The sequence below is a fragment of the Meleagris gallopavo genome, chromosome Z, assembly GCF_905368555.1.
Source record: "Meleagris gallopavo chromosome Z, MGAL_WU_HG_1.1, whole genome shotgun sequence".
NCBI lineage: Eukaryota > Metazoa > Chordata > Aves > Galliformes > Phasianidae > Meleagris > Meleagris gallopavo.
Genome location: NC_139435.1, coordinates 32,228,358 through 32,247,393, shown reverse-complemented (window position 1 = coordinate 32,247,393; position 19,036 = coordinate 32,228,358). Strand labels below are relative to the sequence as shown.

General features: G+C 36.9%; 1 protein-coding gene across 10 annotated transcripts in view; it reads right to left on the bottom strand.

Moving 5' to 3' along the window:
* The window catches only part of CCDC171 (coiled-coil domain containing 171), a 190,195-nt gene that overhangs the window by 32,229 nt on the left and 138,930 nt on the right, over nucleotides 1-19,036 (bottom strand). For 6 of the 10 annotated variants that reach the window (XM_085214404.1, XM_085214410.1, XM_085214405.1 and 3 more), the window contains 2 exons: nucleotides 12,204-12,353; nucleotides 10,486-10,688 (listed from right to left, as the gene is read on the bottom strand). In XM_085214404.1, coding sequence (XP_085070530.1) covers nucleotides 10,503-10,688; nucleotides 12,204-12,353 — 336 coding nt within the window. In that variant the 3' untranslated portion in view covers nucleotides 10,486-10,502. Of the gene's footprint in view, nucleotides 1-1,501; nucleotides 1,730-10,485; nucleotides 10,689-12,203; nucleotides 12,354-19,036 lie in introns of all 10 variants that reach the window. The other 4 variants (XR_014880683.1, XM_085214408.1, XM_085214409.1 and 1 more) reach the window with 2 other exon arrangements.

Below are 19,036 nucleotides of genomic sequence, written 5' to 3'. Positions count from 1 at the left end.
CCACCCTCCTAGCACTGGCCAGTGCTGTGGCATTTTCTTGGTCATCCAATGAAGTATAGACAGTCACCTCTCAGTCAAAATCCTGATAAGGGCTCCATCTCCTGCCCCTCAGTACAGTGCAGAAAAAGATTCACCTTTGGCTCCGTGTATGTTTGAGGTATTTTTCAAACTTTTGTTCACTTATTCAAAACAAAACATTTTAACGTTCATTCATCCCCAGTAACAACTGGTCCACGTAACTTCAGGAGGAAATTACTCCTTCTCCTGTAAATTACATATAGTATCTCAAACAGTGTGTATTCAAAAGGGTATTTCTAAAGGGTAGCTTTATAACAGTAATCGTTAGGGAACACAGTTGGCATTCCTGCAGCGTTGCTTATAAAATGACAGTTGATATCTGAATGGCCTAAAAAATAATTTTTTTTAGATTCAATTTCAGTTGACAGCAAACATGTAGGTCTTTTGTAAATGCATGATCCAAATTACACTAACTGGGCAAGGAATCAAGCTTATCAGTTATAAACAACTTGAGTGTGTGTGAGCTCGAGTTACTGTATCTGTTGGTTTTGGCCCAATTTACATATACAGTCATACTTCAGACTGAGATTAAACAACACTCTAACAATTGCTTCAGCAGAACTTTTTATACTTAGTAGATTCAAGAGTATAGTCAGCCTCTAAGAACTGTTTTTCAGTCAGGTACTAGACCATCACTTTCTGTGAGGCTGAATATGTAGTTTGAGTGAGGCAAATGGAACTAATATTTCCTGCATACCAATCATATTTTATGCGAATCAACATTAAAAAAATGCTAATGGAATTTCATCCTTCAGTATACATATGGCAAATTTGTGTTCTGAAAGCACAGAAGAATTTTTTTTTTTCAAAAAGCCACCACATACAACACTGAAAACATTCATCCGGCACACAACGTTTTTATCGAAATTTAATGAGAAGCATAGAAGGAAACTTGGAGAGAAGTTCCTTCAGCTTTTTGGCTTTTATAGCAAGAAAGCTGTAGCATAACTTTAAAAAATCATTTTAAAATGGGATACTTCTGTAATTTAGTGTGCTTCCCATGTTTCAGAATGGTGTCTTAAAATTCCTTTACTCAAAACTCATGGTTACATTATATTCTTCCAAAAAATCTTTTATTTATAGTATTGTAAACTTCAGCAAGTAATTAAATTCAACTAGAAATTTCTAAAGCCATAGGATGTTTTGACATGTGCAAATTGAAATGAAATGGGACGACTGTTAGTGTCAGACAGCCCTATTTAAGTTGCAGGATTTGCACAGGCTCCCAAAAGAGTGCAGTACAATCAGTGAAATCCTGTGAAAGAAACCTTGGTGTTGCAGAGATTGAAAAACTGAGAGGGACCCTAAGAGGGATTATACCCCTATAATCACCATATGAGCCAATCATTTTGTGATCAAGTGACACAGGTACTCAACCAAACCTGAAAAATCAGTGTGCTATTTCACGACTGTGGTTAATTACCTGTAATATCTAAGCAGGACAAAAGGCTTCTCAAAATATCGATGAACACACAATTTTAGCACAGGCGAGTATTGCAGTGTCAGCTTTATGGTGACATTTCCTGATTGAAACACATGTCAGTTGCAGTTCAGGCACAGATTCAAAAGTGTTGTGTCTTAACATGGTTCTAAAAGTTCCAGGGATCTCTCTCCGAAAACCAGGAAGAACTGAAGGAAGCAATTACACTATCTGAAAATGATGAAAAGGAATAATTGCATCATCATCATGCCACCGTGCTACCTTAATATCATCAAATGTAGCAGGGAAACTGTTGTTTTTCCACACTGTCCTTGCCCACATTAATACTTTAATACACTTACTACTTACTGTGTATTTTAAAGATACCCTACCTTCCTTTAAAAAAATAAAAAATAAAAGTCAGTTGATTGCTAAATGAAAAGAGGCTCCTTCCCTTCCAAAAGCTATAACTTCTGAAAGAAGTCAACAAAATAATAATTTTTTGTAAAATGGGAAAAATATATCTTAAGGATCACATTGTGTTTTTAAATCTCTTTAACTGTACTGAACTGTTACACAAACTAAAGGAAACAAAAATATTTGAAAAGGTTTTAATCATGATAATATCTCCACAGTTGACAATGAGGTTTTTTTACCTTATCAGGTAGTCATTTCACATTGTAAAAATTTCCTTCAAGTACTAGTTTATTCAACAGTCCAAATTGCTTCAGGGAGCCAGGTCTCTAGAGAAAATAGGTCCTCACTACGATTAACTGGAGAAACTGTGCCTTTGCTACATAATGTGGAGTTTCACAGACTTCCGTGAAAGGTTTTTATACGTAATTTAAAGATGACAACAATAAATAAATAAGTATGTGCTGGTTAAATATTAAGCAGTGTGACTTAAATATGTAAAACCCAATAAACATAAACATTAAGATGGAACTTGCTCACTGTATGTGCCTAAATCGTGTCTATGTTACAGGAACAGGCATGAGTTAAGAACAGTGTTATGCTTTATGCCCTAACACTGAATTTCCTCTCTTTTCATCTGTGCAAGTCATATTCTCTAACATATTTTATAGAGCACATTGTTTTTATTTTTTGTATTAACTTTTATCCTTAGAGTACAAAATGCAAACAATCAGACAACAGAAATAGGTAAGCAGAAGTATTTCTACAAAAACATGTTATTCTATAGTGAAAATGTCACAGAAAAGAACACAAAGGCTGCTTTTTTTTTCCCCAAGTGAAAACGATGTAAACATGAACAATTACACAAGAAGGTAGGAGAAAAGAGCACGAGCAAAAAATCTGATTCTATAAATTCCAGAAAGGCACAAGCTAAAGGACACTGCTGTGGTTTACTGCACCCTTCTTCACCATCATCATTATCTCCCTTTGGCCTGTAAAGGGTCTTCTATATGGTCTAGTCCGACAGCTGAGAAATGTGCTGTGGGACTGATAGTGGAAATAATGCCTGGCCCTTCCAAGGCAGTGCACCAGAAGCAGACTAAGACGAGAGTCATTGGAGGTAGCTGTTTCCTTTGAGGGAAGGTTTGCCCCTAGCTGACGCTGGATTCTCTAGGACTGGGCATTGCCTCCCTGCCAACCAGGGGGAAACACAAACGTGTAAAAATGAGGTTTTGTTTAACAAGGACATAAAATATAGTTTTTGAGGGGAATACTTAGCTCACCACTGTAGATTCCCCAGCCCAAACCAGTTAAATGCCAACACAATTTTTTTTTTTTTTTTTTTTAATAGTGAGTGAATGTAGCCTTATGCATGCCACTCTGAGGGCATGCTGCACACACAGACATTTCTGAGGCTGGCTGAGAAACAAGAGTCTCTCCCTACGCAGTGGATAGTGAGATATTGTTACAAAATAAGAAGAAATGCATGAAAGACAACAAAAATCCTTCCACCTGTTATACCAACTGATCTAATGTCAACACCCAGGTAGCATCTCAACACCTTGCACTATTCATCAAAGCTAATGAATGAAGATCAGCTTGGAATTTTCTTCTTGAACACTGCACTGTATAATTAGCTTGAGATACACAAAAACTCAAAATTAAGCTGGAGTCAGAAGAAGTCAAGGAAATCATTATTCACAACAGCATACTTTATGCAATTTAAATTTACAATGATATGAAAATACGAGGAAGATGACAATCTGGATTCCATGCATTCACTCAACATTTAAGTTTCTAAGCTAGACTCATTCAGGCACAGTTATGCTTTAATCCCCTCCAAAAATTTCTCAGTGAATTCACAGTCACAGAAAAGACAGACATTCTCTTTATGTTTAACCCACAGTTTAACAGGGAATAATAGAAGCTTCCCAGCTCCCTTTCTTGAAATAACTTCTTCAAACAGGAGGAGGAGGCACCTTCTGGCCTGAGTAAAAGTTCTTGAGTCTGGAAAGAAGTGAATTTGTCTGCCTTTGTAGAGAAAATTCCTTTTCTTCTATAAAGCCCGTAAAATTGTGTCCTTGGCTCTGTTCTTTTGTAAAAACTTTTTCTCAGGGTTAAATGTCCTGGTCTATAATATCAAGTTCTCAAAATAACAGCCTGTCTAGCACTGCTGACACTTTTATTTCTACTATAGCATTAGCAGTACATGCAACCATATTTAAAAGTTTCCCTTATTTTGATGTTCTGAAAATTTCACTTTGGGAAATGTGGGAGGAAGGCAAAAGAAACAAAGGCATGTAGCAAACACGAAGCAAACATGCAGCTGGCAGATAAAAAGCACTGTATATTACCAATGAAACACATTCTGAAAGACTGCTGCATAGACATCTGACAAGGAAAACAGTATCACACAGCTGTCTCCTGACTCAACATTGTCCTCCACAGCCACTGAGGCCTTTCTGAAACATCCAGTTCCACAAATCCCACAAATCATTTTGCAAATAAAATAAAAGACTGGCTCGGTTCTATCTTTTTCCTTTGAAAATGAAAGAAAATGAAACATAGGCATTCAGCTCCTTTATCCTGTTAATCTGGTGCAGACAGCGAATGAATGGGCAGTGTTTCTCTACAAGGCAAACTTGAATCTACACTTTAGAGTTGTTTCCTTGTCCAAATCATTAGTCTCTCCGAACTAATTTCCAATTAGTTACTCTAAGTACAATTGTTCTCCTGGCCTGAGCACTTAGGGTAGGAAATGAATACAGTACTAGTTTCCAAGTGTCTTGTTTTCAGTCCTGGGAACTGAGGACCCTTGCTTGTGAGTTGGTAGTTCCAGTACCTTACTAGAAACACGTTTTTAATGCCATAGAAATGCAAACCATGAACGAGAAATGGAAAGCTGCTTAGCTTCCTGAAAACATGACCTTACTTTTCTGCAGCTCAGCCAATGACCTGAAAGATTGTTTTGTGCTTAACATTGGAATAAACTTGTGGTCATTTAGGAGCTTCATGGTTTCCATTAAGCTGCACAGCATGGACATTTGGAATTTCATGGCAACTCTGAAGTGAGAATGTAGACCCTGCTTTTCCAAAGCACAGGCAATTGCCGAGAGCTAACACCCACACACATTCACTCACATTCCTTAGCCAATTCTTGTCGTTAAAGAGGCTTTCAAAACAGACAGAACACAGAAAAAAAAAAAAAAACAGAAAAAAAAAAAAACCATCTAAACAAACCACTTAAATAGCCTTCTTGAGCACTTGAAAGCAGAATACTACCAGTAGAAATGTAATGCTTAAATGCAGCGAATGCATTGTGTCCATCGACAGTATTCATGGCATTAATTCTGCAACTGCACTGAATAGCTGAAGTATTGGAAACCACCTAATTACCCAAACATTTACCTCTCTGCAGGTGTAAATACATGGGCCTAATAAGCTTTCCCACTGTGAAAGCAGTTACTTAAATTATATTAAAATATTAAAAACTATTTAATGAGTTTTTTTCCCCTAAAGTAAATTGAGTGTGTGCCTTAACCTGCTTCAGGCAAAGGAAGTTTCAAACATATTGGTTTTGAAACTAGCCATTATTTCCCATGTTGCAAAAATGGCAATTTTATTTCCCAACAGCAAATGAAACTGTCAGGAAAATTTAGATGCAATAAAATTGGGTGGTTAAACCAACATGCTGGATTTGGAATAAAACTGAATTAAAGGAATTAAAATTAAGCATTATGTCAGTCAAACTTTATAAGAACTATTTTAAACAGGGCGGGTTTTCTTCTTCTTCTTCTTTTTTGCAAAAGTTAGGATTTGGACTCGGTGGAGTCCAGCCATAACTACCCATTTTATGTCCATCAACGGTGTCACATTTGAAATTTGCGCAATGAAAAATATTTTGCATAAAATGTGTTGCTTCTGGCAACATTTCTGCCTAAATAAAAAGTTGTCAGGCAGTGTGTGACTTTAGTGGTACAGAGTTTTAAAATGGTGGCTTCAGTCCAAGGCTAGCTAATAACGGCTGACATGCACTGGAATCTTGAGGCCTAAATCAACATTGTTTTCACAGCTGTAATTAAGCCACCTAATCAGAAGCACATTTTGACGGGACAGTTTCTGGAAGCCAGACATTACAATTTCTTATGCCTGGAGCGCAGTGGCTCATGAGAGGTCCTCATTTAATTTCAGGTTTAAAAAAAAAAAAAAAAAAAAAAAAAAGAAAAAAAAAGGCTGTAAAATGAAAAGACTATAAAAAAGCAGTGTACGACTGTTGAAATGAAGCAGGCCTATGTGTTCATGCCTTGACCAACCCCGAATCCCACCCTCCTTCGGCTCTCTGCCGAGTCCCCAGCTCTCAAGTGGCAGCTGCACACAGTGAGATTAAGGGCTTCTGCCAAAGTCAACAGATGAGCTGGTCTGAACTGGCTCTCTGTGTGTTCTGATTGTAAATTGTGCTGGTGATGATTAGAGAACTCTAACACAGGATGTCGACTCTTAAAACTGTCCAGAGAAAATATTATTTTTTTTTAAGTTCAGGAAATTTTTTTAAACTTCTTTTGTGGGCTGGTACATAGTGTTGTGTCTATAGGTTTCGCATGATTCAAAGGTGAATTCACACAAATGAAGTAACTAAATTACTGAGAGAAAGGACACCTGTACACGTTCACAGCAAGATCCCTCATTTAGGAATGTTTACACAACAGCACTGATGCTGAATGCAATTCTCTGACTAGTATATTCAAGCAGACTGGTGTTTCTGCCACCTGCCAGCAGAAGATACCCCTAATATTCAGAGTATCAACCTTTTGTACTGCGCGACCATTGCTTCAGCATGTTGTCATACTTGAAATGGCTAGAATGTCTTGCTCATTTTCTGGAACACAGCTACATTAGTAACTTTAACATAAACTTTCAACCCCAGAGGCCATTGTAAAACTATCAATAAGAAGGCACAGTCACTGGGGTCTGATTACATTTAGTTCTGCATTTTAATTACATATGGATTCTATTAACTGAACCTCTTGCCTTATAGGCAACATTTTAATCAAATTACTATAATTTTCAAATATGTTACAATAGTCTGACAAGTTAAAAGTTCACATACCTATAATATTGAGTATCAAAATTTTTTTCCAAAGAAAAGGAAGTATTCTTTACCAAACAGCAAGTGTGTTTTTGGATTACTGTAACTGTTTTTGAACACCTTGCCTCAAGTCACAAAATGTGATTTATAATGTTGGTTTCATATTATTATATTTTTATTGGTACTACATAATAAGCAAATAGTTTAAACTACATGATTTATACAGCTTGGTTATAACTGCTACTTATGTAAGCAATACCACATAACAAGGTGAGCATTTATACCAGGATACCTGCATTCCTTGACTGTGCAGTAAAGTTGTCAGCTGAAGGCCAGTTGCTTACAGTCAGGTAAGAAATGTAAATACTTCTGTAAAAAATTGCTCCCTGGTAGATATTCCTGCTTTTCAGAGTCATCTTAATAGAGACTTCGAGCTTAGAAAATGGAATCGTTTTAATTTTTTGCTCATACTGGTGTTCCCACTCTTTCATCTCTCTTATTATCTCAATAGTTGGGAAATTCTCCATGTGGGCTGTTACACGTTCCTTTACTTAGTAACACCTGAAGAACATTCAAACACTTCACAGTAAATAATCCATGCACTGCTAATTAACAATACAGAGCAATGTTCAAACAATTATTTGAGTTTTACATCTTACTGAGTTCTGTTGTGGACTATTCCCAAGAAAATGCTGCAAGACAAAGGTAACAATGAAAATATTAAGTTTGCTTTTTTTTTTTTTTTTTTTTTTTTGCATGGCAAATTAAAAATAAGTTTCTCCAATCTTTCACAAAACCAGCTCAATTCCAAACCTTAAATAAAATCTTTTTGGTTCAACTGTGCAACTACAACTATAAAGTAGTGGAAAAGCCAAGCAGGGTTTTCATCAAGGACCCATCTGCTTCATGCAACATCTGGCAAGAACTCTCCCAGCTGCATCAGTCATTCCATGTTCTAACACAAGAGATATGGCTCCAGCCCATGAAGCACGTTCTCTGTCACATAACATCACACTGATGGATTGTGAGCCTTTCTCCTGAGCAGCAAGTGAAAAGTCAAATAGTTTTTTTCTTCTTCTCCGGTTCCCTTCTCATCATTCTATGTGTAAGACCCTGTATCCCGCTTAGATGCAACTCTCAGCCTTCAAACGATGATTAAAGCAGTGACATGGAAACAAAAATATAAGGGAAAGATATGCACTGCCCTGAACAGTCCAGTTAAATAGGAAGAGACTGTCAGCGGTGTCACTAGCTGGTAAGTCTGAGTTCACTGTGTTTGTTGTGTCTCTCCCTGCCATGAATGAGGTGCAAGTAGAAAATGAGAACTGAGAGCTGACTGCTCTGAGTAGGAAGTATGCTTTCTGCTTAATGCTGTTCTTCAATAAAAAATATGAAGGCATATGTATTTTTCACACACATAACCACTTTACTTACTTCTCTCACTTTATCAAAACTTACGGTCTTTACATTTCCACTACTGTGTGAGGTATCACTAGAAATTTTTAGACAGAAGACAGACGTAGCCACAACTGTAGGGGTTAAAAAGCAAGGATGATGAAAAGCCACATAAAGCAATGAGTGATTTGATTTTCAGCCCCAGTTAGGAGAAACATCCAAAGACAACAGTTGTTTCATGGCTCGTTTCATGAGAACTTTGCTCCTCTTGGAGTCTTTCAATGAACTTCTCTCACCCATCTGAAACCTTCTCACCTTTTACAGTTAAAGTCATCCTGTTGTCTCCCCAAAGTTCCATTTAACCAGAACAGCAAAGAAAGCTTTTCCCTCCTCATCTGCTTAATAAAGTTACTCTCTTTTCCCCTTCATCTTCTATTCTCCTTTGATTCTGAAGTGAAAGCAAAAAAAAAGCTAAAAAAAAAATAAAATAAAAGAAGAGAGTAGGAGTATATGAGATCAGCTGCATGCATGCATAAGGCCACAGATATGCAGTACTCTCCAGGTCAGAGAAACACCTGGCCTCTTAGAATGGGGCCGAAGGAGTTTCTTTTGTCAAAACTGGTACCAAAAAAATTGATGTTCTTAAAATTCTGACAGTACTACTGACACCAGGCACAAAATCTCAGGTCTAAAAGCTATAAAAACACCTTCCAGAGCGCTACCATAATGAACTGAATTCAGTTAGTAACTCAGATGTGTCAGAGCACACTGAAGAATACAGCATCACTGCATCCACTCCCCACAACACTGTACTTGTGGCCACAAACTCCCTTAGGCAGGGATTCACATGCTTGCTGTGTGACTAACTTCATGCCACATCTTACCCCACAGCACCCACAAAGTAATTGGTTATGACTGCAGTATTTCACAGTACAGCATTTAAAAGCTCTCAGTTCAAAGCCTACTTGCTCCTACAACTCTGAATGAAAGTGCAAGCATGGTAATAAGTTAATATATTTGAAGACATAAAATGGATTAAAGTAGTAGAGTCCAGTACTGTTAAAATACTGGCGGGTATTCATTTAAAAGGAAACCTTGAAGCACAGTCCAATGGTTACATTACTAACTGAATAACAACAACAAACAGTAAAAAAAGAAATATGGGAACACTTTCAGCTGGTATCTTCTCTTCTTTTGGGTACAGTTCCTACTGTTGAAATACTTTCACTAAAGACCACCTTGTAAGGCAGATCAGGCTTTCCTAAAGCAAGTCATAAGAGGGCATAAAGTCAGAGACACGTGAAGGGAAGACCACTGAGAAGTTTTTAACTGTGACAGTGTTTCTTAAATTTCATGGACCAAAGGGCAGTGCCAGTCCATGGAGTTCAGCACTCAGTGAAATTCTCCATCTCATTTCATACTAGAGGCTCACTGCTGGCTTCTCTGTCCCTCATTTGACAACCCATCAGCAAATAACCCAAATGCACCAAATTGTGGAGAACAAAACTGTGACTAAGGCAGTTGCGTCTCAGAGAATGTAAGTTAAAAAAGAAAAAAGAAAAAAAAAAAAAGGAAATACACGGAAGCAAAACTGTTATGATTGCAAAGAAAGACTATCACAAGATACTAATAATCAAGGAAAAAAAAACCCTCCTTTTTAAACAGAGGAGAATTTAGTGCAAAATTTCATCAAATTCAGAACAGGACACTGTCAACCGATCCTTTAAAATGTAAGCCATGCTGGAAGCCCATGACTCCTGAAGGTACTAAAAGTCATGCTTGATGAAACATTTGCGTGTATTATGGACTAATTCCACAGAAAGTACATATGTTACAAAATATCCAATAAACACATTTTTTTCAAGGAAGTAGGAAAAACAGCTATTTGGATTTGGGGGTGGGGGGAGGGTGGACTTTACACTAAAATTTTAAAATACTTTCAATTAGCGCTTATGCTAAATTTCAGTTTAAATTGTTATTCAAGGAGGAACTATTTTTCTCCTCAGCGGGTTGTGTAGAAGAGCCAGGCAGTACTTCAATGCAGACAGTATGATTTGTACATCTGTACTGTATGCAGACACAAATTACTTACTAGAAGATTGCATTTAATCACAGGCATTGGAGAGCTGGGGGTGCAGGTTGTTTGTTTTCACTGTAACAAATCAAGCCACTGCAAAGCCCTTCACAAACAGGGTAATCTTCTCTAAAAGCTCTCTCAATCAGAATGAAAGCAAACCTCACTGCAGCAAGTTTGGCAGGCTTCTGAATCCTTAGTATACAAGTGGTCATCTTGATCTAAACAACAAAAACAATCATAACAGGCTAGGAGCGACACAATTACACTGGGCACAGGCTCAGCAGGATGCATGTAAATCTAGCAGAAATATAGAGAAAGGCTGCTTGGAGGAGAAAAGAAGTAATTTCTTTAAGTGTCTTAGAAACTTTGCACATCCACAGATAAGACAATGCATTCATCCAACTGTGACTGTGATCATCCTGAGATCAAGTGAAGTTCAGCACTGACTAATATATTTTCTATTTGTGGTAATTTTCCATCATGCTGATCCATTCTGAAGCATGTTAATAAATAAATGGAATTGTTTTGAAATCTGTAAAAATTTGGAAGTCACAGCCACAACCTTTGGATATATATAACTTCATGTGTTTCTGTCATTTGCTTTGAGTGCTCTCCTCTCAAAAATCTTCACAGAATCACAGAATGGCCAGGGTTGGAAGGAACCTGAAGGATCATGAATCTCCAAACCCCCTGCCATATGCAGGGCCACCAACCTCCCCATTACTTACCCAATAGTAGACCAGGCTGCCCAGGACTCCATCTAATCTGCCCTTGAACACCTCTAGGGACGGGGCATCCACAACCTATCTGGGCAGCCTGTTCCAGCACTCCCAACTCTCATAGTAAAGAATTTCTCCCTGACATCCAACCTAAATCTTCCCTCCCTCAATTAAAACCATTCCCCTTAGTCCTAATGTTATCTACCCTTAGCTACCTCTTCAAAAAGGAAACCAAACAGTCCTCATTTTCTTTACTGTTCTTTGCTTCACAAGAGTGAAAGAAAGGAGGAAGAAGAAGGGAATCAAAACAAAACAAAAATGCTTTTAAAGATTTAAGATTTCCTCTTAATCTTGTATTGAAAAGTAAAGAAAGAGCAGAAATACATCAAGGGCACAACTTACACAGTCTCATTCTAGACATATTTGGCTACATATTTATGCTATTTATTTATTTACATGTCTAGCCTCCTGCATGCATGGCATAAATATACCTGCACTCAATAAAAACATTAGAAACAGTTCTCCGTTATGAAGAAGCACCTTTATAGCCTTAAACAAGTTCAAGTATCCTTGCAGACAACATTTTAGAAAAGAATGATTTATTTAGCCTTATAACCGGATACAGTATTTACTGAGATGCATTATTTATCACAATTGTCTACAAAAAAATCTTGTATCCTAATTAATATTGTGCTTTTATACACCATCAACAACTTTCATTGGCTGTATCTTTCGACAGTTAAATTCTTCAGGTCCAAAATTCAACTGTGTACTTTTCCAGTGACACCAGCAAAGAACAGGTTCCCAAAGAAGGTACAGTAGTAAAACTGATTCCTGTGTTAACTCTTACATGCCCCTATTCTCTTATGAAAAAGTCTCAGAAAGTTTCTGTTGCTACTGTTTTTATTGATCTACTATATTTATAATGAAAAACTACTGTGCCCTGCAGAAACTATGCAGTATGAATGGTCAGGAGATCCAAATGACAAAAGTGTAGTTAAAATGCAAACTTACCAATTGTAAGATCTCACTTTCATGAAGGCAAGCTGTTTGGTGCTTGGACATTGGGGCTGCAGTGTGAAGATGAGGTGCTGTTTCTTTCACTAACACGTCAATTCTGGAACTTGCAAGTTGGTAGATATCCATAAAACTTTTAATCATGGCCTTTAAAAAATAAAATAAATAATTAGCAACAGGCAGGTTATACTTAAATGCCAAAAAGCATACACCCAAATCTATTACTTAAGAGCTAAACTTTCTTAATCAAAGAAACCAAACAAAAGCTGGAAGGCAGACTGAACTTCAGTCTCAGGACCTAAACATCTTACATGGGTCTTCGTCTTGCTTCTATCATTTTACAGATTAACAGCATTACAGTAAAGCAAATGGTGGTGCAATTAGGAGATGTGGATTAATTGTTTTCAAACTCACAGTGCAGTACTGAGCAGCTGACACTACTTTTCACTGTATTTAAACATACAAATGTGCTAGACCGATTTATTTCCACAAAGAATCACTACAGTCTCAGATTAATGTTCCTACTAGCAAAATAAGTTATTAATCCTCCAGTCCACGTTAAAAAAGCAAATTAATTTGGCGGAAACAAAAGAAACAGAGTAAACATACAGACCTCTGAAAGTAAATAATCTGATTACAATATAGCTGGGAAAATATAATTGTTTTCATGTATATAGTGGGAGAATGTCCCAGCCATGTAATATTGATCAGACTGATAATTAAGTTAGCAGCACAAGAGAGTACAAATGATTTGGCAGTACTGGTAAACTCGTATCTGTCCTAAATAGTGTAACACTGTTGAGATTATTGGACTTCTTTACAACTGGTTAATCACATTTTACAGGTTACAGTTTTCCCTTCTGAAATGACTTGTAATGAGTTTCTACTGTATGAACATACCTCAGATGATATGAAATTGGTCTTTTGAATGTAATTCTGTGGTATAGGCAAAAATAAACTTAGCACCACAAGCACGTATTCACTAAGATTTTTACTGTTTTCCTTTCTTTATTTCCAAACATGTTACTGCTTTTGAGAATAAAAGCATAGCTGAAGTCAGTCAAATCACTTTGTTGTCAAATGTAGAAAACAGCAGTGGTAAATTAATACCATCATATATTTTCTCATTGGAAAGAATATCCAAAATATTTTACACACTCTAGTGCTAGTCCTGGAAAAAGGTGCACACAGTTCTATAAATCTGCTTCTGTGAGCTCAGATCCTGATTTTAAAACTGTTTCATTTACATTCAACTTCACTAAAATGCTGCAGCTCTTCACAAACAATACCAAGCAAGAATGTGGATACAACTCACACCCCATATAAAACTGCATAAGAACCTTCCTATAGCAACTGCCCATATGTTAAATATGAGACACATGTTGAAATACTTCTGTGGAGTGGGCCTGTGACTCATAAGTAAGGATTATACCAATATGTCACAACAAGCTGTGTCTTACAGAAAAACAAAAAAAAGAAAAAAAAAAAAAGAAAAAAAAAACCCTTATGTGTTCCTTTGATTATTTCCCTCATGATACTTAAAAGTACCATTAAATTAGAATACATCAAGAAGGTTCCTTGCCTTCTTCCTTTCAACTCCACTACCACAAAGCTGGTGAAGCCCTAATCTACACAGATTCATTCCACATTTATAAAGGCACAATAAGCCCATGCAGTTATCTGAAACAGCAGTATAAATTCCTTGCTGCTCAAATCAGATACTTCATTTGCTCTCTTCTTTAACAAGTCCAAAAATTTTCAATCTAGGGAAAACGTATTCATTCTCCAGCTTTTATTTTCATGTATGGCAAACTTTTTTCTACGACATGTAGATTTTTTTAGTCCAGAAGGAAGCAATTTCTCAGTTATTTACAATTCTTTAACAATGTGGAAGGCAGCTTTTATGCACCCTGGGTATGCATTCTTTACAGTATACTGCAGCTCCCTAGCAAAGAGTCAGGGTCAGCTTGGATTTCTCTCACTCAGGGTCAGGTTAGGGAAAACAATGTTTTTGGGTCTTCCAATGGGTGGCATGGAATCCTTGATAATGAGTATGCAGAACACTTATTTTAAATGCCACTGGGAGAAAGGCAAATACATTGGGTTTTTAGACGTGCCATTGGAAGGCATTCATTTACATATGATTTTCTGTAACTCATGTCAGTCACATTCTGAGTCACAAATCTGTTTTCCACAGTACAAGTTTAACTGGTTAGAAAGCTTGATACACATGGAATGGGGTGAGAACCCGATCACCTGCCTGTTACAAGATCTATCACATAGCGATTAAACACATCTCTACAGGAGTCCAGCAGTTTAATTTAGATTTCTATTTCTGGCTCACAGATACAAACATATCTGCAGCTCTGAAAACTGTTCAACAATCAAGAATGTCTGTAAATAGAATTTCAGAGAAGGGACATCTTGCTCTGCAGAATTCTGTTGGTCTCCTGCTAAGGAGTGTTTTCGTTTATTCTTAAGTACACAGAGCAGTAAGATGTAAGATACTTCCACAGCTCCCCTGGTTAATTTTTATAGTGCAAAATTTGACATTCAGATATATCTGCAGGATCTGCATTTAAGCAAGGACTTCCTGTTTTAAATGCATTGGTAATGTTGTGACATGCAAACTGGGAATAGAACATCTGAAATAATAAAAATTTGTCGTCTATTATAAATAAAAATTGTTTTTGAATATACATCAGAAAATTGATTCTATTCAGAAAGGCCAAATGTAGTGATCCTTGAACATTATAATAACCAATATTAATGCAACTCAGACCACTTTAAACATTTTCAGACAGTTGAGTAGTGGGAAGTCTTAAACAAGGAGGATAGAACAACTGTGGGTCTGAAGAATATGAATTTTAAACATTACTGACTCTAGAAGGCCTTGTCTGAGCAGGAAGGCTAGGCTGGGCGACTTCCAGAGGTCCCTTCCAACTACAACCATTCTGTCATTCTGTGATTACAAAGCCATTTGAAGGATGGAACATGGAATGCAAGTTAACTACAGTTAAAATTTACAGAGGTTTGTCTCTTTTAATAACAGTAATTGGAATGAATTTCTCTGCAAAGAAAAAATAGTCCATTGAACTGTTGTTTTTCAGTGACATTTTCCCTTTTCTTTTACTCCAACTAATGTTCTATTTTATAAACGATTTCACTATTTTTAAAGTTCTACATCGTATATTACTGAAATAGTACAAGCAAATTATAATGGCAGAAGTGTTTACACTTCTAAAGTGTCTTAGTGCTTGTCACAAAGAAAACAAAAATCATAAAACATTGACAGTGCTCCAACACTAAGTTAGGAGATGAGCAGCTTCATGAAAACAGTAGCATGACCTTCCCAAACAACTAGCTGCAATTTACAGGATAAAAATATATTTGTAATGTTGACAGGGAGCACCAGTCTAGAGGCAAACTGCACCTACAAGTGCTGAGGGAACTGATAGATGTCACTGTGGGGCCACTCTCTCTAATCCTTCATCAGTCACAGTGATTGGAAAAAGTACCTGAAGACAGAAGGAAAGCAAACATCATTCTTATCTTCAAGAAGGGTAAGAAGGAGGACCAAGTGAACTACAGGATGGTCATTCTCATTTCAGTCCCTGGAAAAGTAATGGACTATCTAATCTTGGAAACTATTTCCAGGCATAAAAAAAAAGAAGAAAATCAGCAGAAGTAGTGAGAATGAATTCACAAAGGGGAAGTCATACTTGACTAATTTAAAAGTTACTACTGAAATGAAATGACCAGCCCGATGGGTCAGACAAGAGCAGTAAAGCTGAAAACTGACTGACTGATCAAGTCCAGAAGGGTGGTGACCAGTGGCTCAAAGTTTAGTTGGAAGTCAATGTGGACAGTTGCACCCCAAGAGTCAATACTAGGCCCAGTCCTCATTAACATCTTCATTAGCAATGAGGACAAAGGGGCTCAATAAGTTTGCTTATGACATAAAGCTTGGAGCAATGGTGGGTATATCAGAAGGTTGTGTCATCATACAGAGGGATCTCAGCAGGTGGGAGAAGTGTGCTGACAGGAACCTCAGGAAGTATTACAGGGAAAAGTGCAAAGTCCTGCATGTGGAGAGGAACAATCTCATGAACAAATTTATACCAGGGGCCACACAGCTAAAAAAGTGAAAGGCAGAAATGGCAGAGGGGTTCTGGTGGACAAATTGACCATTAGCCAGCAGTGTGTTCTTGTGGCAAAGAAGGCAATGATGTCCTGACTTGTGTTAGGGAAAGTAATTGCCAAGAAGTAGAGGGAATTAATCCTTCCGCTATACTCAGCATGAGGCCACACTTAGAGCAGTATGCAACTCACAATACAAGAGACACATGAACATGTTGGAGAGAGTCTAGACACAAAGGTAACTGAGGTACAGGAGTACTTCTTATATAATTAAGAAAGGATGAGAAATGGGACTGTTCCTGGACAGAAGGCTCCAGGAAGATCTCATCAACGTATGTAAGTATCTGAAGTGAAGGTACAAAGAATATGAGGCCAGACTCTTTTCAAGGGTGCCCAGTGTCAGGACAAGAAGTGATGAGCACAGACTGGAACACAGAGGTTCTGTCTGAACACAGGAAACACTTCATTATTCATTCAGGTGACTGAGCAATAGAACAGCTGCGCAGAGAATTTAGGCAATTTCCCTCCTTGGAGATGTTCAAAAGCTCCCTGGATAGGGTCTTGAACAATTGTCTCTAGCTGGCTCTGCCTGATCAGATGGGTATGATTAGATGGTCTCCAAAGGTTCATTACAACTTTTGAGAGGAGAGAAATTTTGCTTTTTTGAAGAAAGTGCCGGGCTGGGCACAAAATTTCCAAGAGCATCAAAGTCCCTTTTCAAATGTGGTTTTTAATGGACAAGTTATTTTAAACTTAAGTACCTAAAACCTAAGGATTTTGTTTGTTCGTTGAAGACAGTGTCCTAGTCTAGAAATCCCAATAAACAATTTTGCTTTCTTTTAAATGAATCTGAAATTTTCAATTTTATTTTATTTTTTTTAAGATATCCATGTTACAAAAGAACTAATTATTTTATATTTCAGATCCTAATTTGTTAGGAAGTAGTATCCTGAAGATTCTGAATATTTCACACCCAGTCCTTTTGTTTGCCTCTCCAGTTTCTCAAAAGAAGGCCACAAGACGGGGCAAAACAAGATGCCACCTAATGGTAGTGCTGTAATACTCTGAAGATAGGCACTTAAGAATGCAAATAGATAAAAGAGAACAAGCATGAAATTTAATAAAAATCTAACACACTTTAAGTGAAATTAGCAGATGAGATTTACTTCAATGCAGACATAAGGAAGAAGGTCCTTATGGCCCTGTTCATAGATGTCTTTAGTACAAAGGTACTCTGCCTAAAGTTTCAGTTTGGTGAGGTGACAAACTTGAAATGTTGACAAACTGATGCTGTTGGTACACCGCAGATCACTGAATTGCAGAGCGAAACTACAAAATTTAAGCTGTGATTTCTTTTTCCACATTAGTCTTTAAAAGGACTGAGAATACTTAACGCTTGAGATTGTCTTCCAGAGGATCTATAAAATTATTTTTCCAGTATTTGAATAAGTTATCATTTTCTTGTGCTGTACATCACTTTTAGTAACTTTAAAGTACACAGCATTTTACAGTGCTTTAGAACAGCTTTTGCATGTATAACTTAACCAGACTGGAAGACTCCAATCTTCAAGAATACTTTACTTGAGGAGAAAAATGGCACTGTACTAAGTAGTTTAACTAAGTACTAGTTTACTAAATTGAGCAGCCATTTTCAAGGGATATGAAACGTGAGTAGAAATTCAAGCCTTATTTTTTTAATTTAATTTATGAAATTCAGCAGTTACTCAAACTTCAGTTGTTCTGAACCCAGTAACAACAGAAACATGTTAAAAGAAATATACAGATCAGCACGTGCAGATTAGCAGAACTCTCATCAGAGTTTTGATGCTTAATATACATTACAAAAATGGAATTGTTATTCCAAATTAAAGCAATGTATATGTTGCCCTCCTTATCTTAGTACTCTTCTAATGAGAATGAACACAGTTTGAAACAAAACATTTTTATTTGGATTATGAATTCTAAATAACTGCAAATTGAAGCATCCAGTTAAAGTTTTAGACCGCTTTGAAGTTACAAATAAAACACACAGCTATTAAGAACCAGTTTCTTTATTTTAACATCCATGATATATGAATTTAGTGATCTTATCGGGCCTACTGTTGTTCTAGAACTGTATCTCCTGAACAGAAAGAACAAAGCTAAAAATAACCTGGTGTGAAACGCTGATAATAAATAGATATCAAGCAGACTAACAGCCTGACAATGTAAGTACTGCATTTATAACAGCACATACAGCAGCCAGAAAAATAAAATCATCTGCTTCACACAATTTGTTTAAAAAAAAAAGTATTAAAGTTAGAATTAACATTTGCCTGTTAGGTTCTCCCTTCAGGAAATTCTTGAACTAAAAAGAATGTTAGCAGGTTGTAAATTTACCTGAGGGCAGCATAAACAAAAAAAGATGAAAAAGAACAAGAGAAGGAATGATGAATAAACTTCAGAAGAATGAAAGATTAACTTTAGTATAACAAGGTGCTTAGATGGGAATCTGAAAAGACTGTGAATTTCATTTATGGTACAGAATTTGGCTGAACTGCAGTGCAGGGAAAGGCAACTGGTGTGAAAACAGCTCCACAGATTAGACTTCTACATGTTTAATGGATCACTTACAGAATGGCTGTCATTACTGCTTTGCTTCAAATTGGCATAAATAAGATTAGTTTTAAAAGTCCACAAAACATAACATA